Below are 6000 nucleotides of genomic sequence, written 5' to 3'. Positions count from 1 at the left end.
CAGCTCCCGCAGCGTTCCCCCGTAACCGAGATGCCCCAGACCCCTCATCACCCTCGCGTCCGTCCGGCGGAGCATCGCGGGCGCCGCAGCCGCTGCCGGCGGCGGGGCCGGGGCGGGGCGGCCGGGCAGGGCCGGGCGGCTCCACCGCCCCCCGCATCACATGAGGGAACTTCGGGCCAATGGCGCCGCGCCGGGGCCGGGGCCCCGCTCGCTCCCGCGGACGCTCATTCAAAACGCGGCCGGGCTCTGGCGCCCGCAGCCCCGCACGGCGCCCGGGGCTCGGCGGGGCGGGCGCTGCCGGCCGCGATGCCCGGCGGGGCCGCGGGCTGAGGCGGCCGCCCGCCCGCCGCCATGCCGGTGAAGAACCGGTACAACCTGGTGGACGATGGCTGCGACTCCCGCGTCCCGCTGCACAACGAGGAGGCCTTCCAGCACGGCATCCACTTCCAGGCCAAGGTGAGCCCCGGGCGCGCTCCCCCCGCAGCCGCCGGGCCGGGGAGCGCCGCGGGCCCCGCCGGCCGCAGCCCCGAGCAGCCCCGGGCCCTGGCAGCCGAGCCCGGAGGTGCCCCCACTCCCGCCGCTGCAGAGAGGGCGCTGCGGGTCCCTGCGGGCTCGGGTCCCCGCGGGCTGCGCTCGGTGCTGCCCAGCCGTGCCCCCCCAGCCCTGCCACGGCTGCTCTTCAGCTCTGCAAGTGCCCCTGGGCCACGCTGAGGGAGTCTAAAGAAAACAGCGATCAGCTATGAAAGCCTTGCATTTAGTGAGCACAATCAAACAGGTTCTTGCTCTTTTCCTGGTGTTTTTGCAGCTGTGTAATCCTTAGACGCTGCCTTGGTGCTGCATTTGGGAGCTGCTCTGGAATGACCCCTCTTGACAGCACCGTGGATGCTGTCCCGGGTGCTCATCCCTGCCCGATCCGGTGCCTGTCCTGTCCTGCCGCGGCGGGGTCACAGCTCCCCATTCCCCTGGAAACCAGCAGGCTGCTGTGGGCTGCTCACATAATAGTGCCTTACTACAGCTGACCCCTTCCCTGCATGAAAAGCTGGACCAGACAAGGTCTGCAGCCTTCAGGCATCAGAAAGAAACACTGCTATTATCAGAAATTCTGTATTGATCGTGAATAACAGCCTGGCAGCACAGCAGCACTCTCAGAAAGTGACTCCATTGGAATTGGCATTCTGTAGACAGCATGGGGAACGGGTTTATAATTCATCTGACAAGAAGAATTGCATTTTGCTGGAGCAACTCACAGGCTCCCTTCCCCTCTTTGCAGGTGGCCTAACACAGATTAGAAATGGAATTCACGCCTGCTGTCTCCTGAGCTGGAAAGAAGGGGCATATACATTCCAATAAAGCTTTGAAATACGGATTTTGTGCCTCTTGGTTTTCCTGCTGAAAGAGCTGTAAGATTTAAGCAGGATACAGGATGAATCTGAATAGACAGCTAATCATGTATTTTAAAAAAATTTATCTTCCTTAGGGAAGAAAACATTTAATCTGTGATTTCTCTATTTAAATTAGCATTTGCTGTGCTGCAGACTGTGCTGAGGAGAAGAAAAATTCTTAATTTGATTTTTAAAAGATGGGTAGCAACTATACCTTTAAGTGAGTGAAACTGGCTTTTCAGATTGACAGCTCCAGGCATCCAGAGCTGGCGAGTGGGTAACACCCTGTTAGGATGTGTGGGTCTGGGATGGGGTTTGCATTACCTTAGTAACATGCTTGCTCAGTTCTGCTTTACAGTCTGTCTCTTCCAATTATGGTGCTCATTGTGGGCACATCAGTCAGCTGCCACGCTGACAATGACAAGGCTGCAGCTGGCTGCAGGTGTCTGGCAGCAGGCGATGCTACTGACCACACTCCCTCTCTAATCTCCACATTCCAAACTGCCTTCCTCCCCCTGTCATCTTCAGGAGGTCAGTACTGGGAGCTGCTTGTTTGGGCAGAGCTTTGTGTGCTGTTTCATGAGTTTCATGGCTCTGCATGGGAGCACAGGTACCCAAACTCTGCAGCCAGACCAGAGCAGGGAGTTTGAAAGAATCTCCTCCAGCTCAGCAGTCCCATCTGTCCTCCTGCCCCAATGAATTTGTCCTTAGGAGCATGGCTGTTCCCCACTGCAGCCCTGCTGCTGGCAGACAAAAGGGCAGCCAGCTGCAAGGAGCTCATCTGGATTCCCAGCGACTGTCCTGACAGCCAGCAGAGCAGGGAAGGAGATGTGCACACCAGAGAGGCCACAGATCACAGCAGCACAGCTCTGCCTTCCCCAGCAGCCCGGAGGGAAGCCCTGGCTCTGCTGCTCCCCTCCCTGCTGCCCTCCAGCTCTCGTGCTCTGAGCTTGGTTCTCCTGTGGTTTACCAAAGGCTATAGATGAACTTAACTGCTCTTAAAAATGCCATTTTGCAAAGGCATTTACAGAAGCAGCAGAAAAGCCAGATGACCTTTCAGATTGCTTGTGGTGTTTATTTCAAAGCAGGAGAAAGAGCACTAAAGACTGAGCCAGGAGAGCTCATCTCTGAAAGCCCTTTTAAGCAGACATTTTACAAGATAAAACCCATTGCAATCTGCAAGCAGAGCAGTGGAGAAATAAATCCAGAGCTGTCAGTAACAGCAACACCTATGGGGCTGTTCTGGGGAATTATTTTGTCCCTGTTCATATATATAATATCACCCTGAATGTTTGCAGCGGCCTCCTTTTAGCTGCTCCTTTTCCTCTCCACAAGGGAACAACTTCCAAAAAACCAACAATTTGTAACCACACACTAAAGTCCAGACAAGTTCATGAACCAATGCTCCTGGGAGGGTCACTAAACTCTGTGAACTGCCCTCAGTCCCCAGCACTGACAGCAGAGATGGGCTGTGTTCCCCTGGGGGAGCTGATGGACCCCTCTGGGCCCCAGCAGCACCAAATCCAGCAGCTGCCCTCAGTGCCAGGGCTGCTCCCAGCCCATGCTGTCATCACCCTCTCACTCTGTGACATTCCCTTGTCCTGCCCAACGTGCCCTGGGCCTGCAGGGCTTCCTCAGAGCTGAGCCACAGCACTGCACAGCATCAGCAGCCTTTGCTCCCCACGCAGTGTGAGTGTCCAGGACACCACACATTTCCTCATTGCCAAGGCCTGAGCTGGCAGCTCTGTGCCTCCTCCCCTTGGCAGCACAGGGCACTCCTGTGCAGCCATGCCATGTGTGGTGTCACCATGTGCCACCACCGTGTACTGTCACCATGTGCCATCACCGTGTGCCACTGGGCAGCAGCAGCTGCCTCCTGCCAAGGGGTGCAGGACCAGGTTCTGCTTTGGCACAGGAGGGCAGAGAGCAGCAGCACAGGAGGGACAAACGCAGCAGCAGGAAGCTGCCCCTGGGTGTTCCATGATGCCCTGTGGAGCACGGGCAGTGTGTGCCATTCCTGTCAGGAGAACAGCAACGAGCTCGAGGAGCTGAGCTGTGGTGCAGGGCTAGAGCTGGAGGCGATGGGATCCTGCCCTCTGCCATGTCTCAGACCCAGTAAGGGACCCTGCTAGGACTGGCACAGACACTGGAATGCAGACACCCAACCCCAGGCAGTTTGTTTAGGGCTGCAGCTCCCCCAAGCAGGGTTGTGGGACACAGATTTGGGTGGGTTTGCCAGGATTCTGCAGACAGCTGAGCTGGTCCAACCAAGCAGGGACAGCAGTATCAAGAGTTAGCACAGTCCAGACTGAAAACTTAAGCTGGAATCACAAGGCTGTTTCAGGAAAGGTGATTGCACATCCTGGAAGTTTACAGCTCTTGTATGCTTTCAGTTTTGAGCAGGTGTAGTAAGGAGGAACAAAGGATAGACAGTCCCATTTTCAGACTCACAGGATCATGACTCAATTAGCAGCAGACATCACCCTGCAGAGCACTGGTACAGGCACATCCACAACCTGAATGAGGTCAGAGCCTCAGAAATCCCCCAATCTCAGAAATCCCCAACTTGGTAACATTATCTCCAGCAGATACTCCTATCCTGTCCTGGCTCAAAGGAGCCCAAGCAAGGAGGCAGTAAATAGATGAGGAATGCTGTCTGTTTTGAGGAAGCCCCCACACAAAGCTGTGCATTTCAGCCCAGCCATGTCTCGCTGTCTCTTTCAGTACATCGGGAGCTTGGACGTGCCCAGGCCCAACAGCCGCGTGGAGATCGTGGCAGCCATGAGGAGGATCCGGGTGAGTTCAGAGCAGCTGAGCCCACGCAGGGTTAAAGCTTGCACTCCCCACAGTGACTTGGTTGTAATCTGCTGTTCCACATCCCCTCCAGCCTTTCCTATCTGGAGCTCAAATCTCAGCCCAGTCAGGTGTGCAACAAGCTTCTCCAGAAATTCTCAAGGCATCTTAGCATAGGCCCATCCTGTGCTCTCTGCAAAGGGATCTGTTATCAAAACTCAAATGTAACCCCCTCTCCTGTGCTGAGCAGCCATGGGGCTTCTCCTTGAACCTAAGAGATTTATTTAGCCTGTTTGGAATTCTGTGTGTGTGAAAAATAAGCTGGACACAATGTGCTTCACAAAAGCACTTGAGTTCCTTGACAGTTCCAAATATATTGTGTTATATATTGCAATATCAATGCCCTGACAGGTGTGATTGATGTAAATCCCATCTGACTAGACTTTGTGGATTCTGCTGCTCCTAGAATAATTTGCTGCTTTCCCCATGCTCCAGTACAGTCTTACAGTTCCTGTTTCTCATCACCAAGGCTGCTCTCTTCCTGCTCTGCCCCTTTATTCTGCAGAGCAGCCTGTGAATGGTCCCCAGATTTAGCTGTGATTAGCAGGGTTGGGTGGCTTACATCTGCTTCGTGTATAACCAGTTCAAGTGCATCTCCCCCAAAAGGCAGTGCAGCTGTTGTGTCTGGCTGAAATTTTGCAGGGGTCTTAATTCTGAGGCTGTTCATATGTCTCACATCAGTTGAAGCAAGTTTGAGAATCTTCCATTTAAAGCTTTGAAGGGATTATCCTATTTCCCCCCCTTCCCCCACAGTGTTTAACCATCTAATTTTCCTTTACAATAGTGTTTTTTAAACTTAGCCTGTAACTGGCTGGGGAGCTGATGTATTCATCTCCAGCCAAGCTTAGAAATGACATTCCCCTCCCTTTGCCTGCTCAGACTATTAGCACAGCTCTTGCTCAGAACACAGTTCAGCAGCAGTCTAAATTGCCTGGTTATTTATGGAACAGGTGAATATCTGTAGGAAGTAAAAGCAATAAGGTGAGGACTACCAGGGCAGTTCAGGTGCTGGCATAATTGTTGGCAATTTTTCATCTCAATCAATATTTATCATCAGATTTGACACTGCACTTCTGCTGATCTATGACACCCTTGTAAGAAAAAGCAAATAGTATTTTAATATCACTCAAAATAAAGTGTCACACTCTATTTTCACACCTGCTATGGCCACAGTGTACCTAGCTCAGAGCCTTGGCATGCAATAGCATCCTTGAGTACCACAAGAAACATGTGAAAAACCCATTCTGCATTCCTGGGTGCTGTCACTTAATATTGTCACACAGGATTTTTAAAGTGGGTATGCAGTAATCTATACTGAGTTTTTAATCTTGGAAGCCCATTCCAAAAAGGGAGGGCTTCCCTTTTCATGTGCACATTGTGCAGCAGGATCTTATTCAGACACTTCCTGGCTGCTGAGCGGAAGATGCTCCTCTATTGAAGATAGTTAATTGGCACTGATCCTTAATTAGAGCATAAAGAATGAACTGGGAGGTCTTTGAAGAGAATTCTGGTGCACAGAGTACCCAACCTAGGAACTGAGGGAAGATGGGGGTTATTTATGTAGCGTTCATTTGCATGCAGAGGCCTTGTCTGTACCAGAGTTTTTTCCCATGGACTCTCAGCAGCACCAGTTACAACTGGGAGGAAACAGTGGAAGAAGCTCTTGGGGGAAATGAGTATTTTGTCCCTATGTCATTGTGGTGGCAGTGCCTGTTTGCAGTGCAAGAGTGAGTAAGGTCCCACAGCCCTGCCAAGTGCTGGCAGG

The 6000-nt window shown here is 52.8% G+C and overlaps 1 protein-coding gene across 1 annotated transcript in view; it reads left to right on the top strand.

The window, feature by feature from the left end:
* The first annotated feature begins 326 nt into the window (after positions 1–326).
* Positions 327–6000, top strand: part of LOC128942169 (carboxyl-terminal PDZ ligand of neuronal nitric oxide synthase protein-like) — a 28462-nt gene continuing 22788 nt past the window's right edge. The window contains exons 1-2 of the mRNA XM_054284468.1: positions 327–456; positions 4107–4178. Coding sequence (XP_054140443.1) covers positions 352–456; positions 4107–4178 — 177 coding nt within the window. The 5' untranslated portion in view covers positions 327–351. The remainder of the gene's footprint in view (positions 457–4106; positions 4179–6000) is intronic.

This window comes from Melozone crissalis, unplaced genomic scaffold (assembly GCF_028551555.1).
Source record: "Melozone crissalis strain CALT ecotype California unplaced genomic scaffold, PUWL_Pcris_2 ptg000041l_1, whole genome shotgun sequence".
Lineage (NCBI taxonomy): Eukaryota > Metazoa > Chordata > Aves > Passeriformes > Passerellidae > Melozone > Melozone crissalis.
The sequence above is the reverse complement of the archived record's forward strand: the minus strand, read 5'-3'. Positions and strand labels throughout refer to the sequence as shown.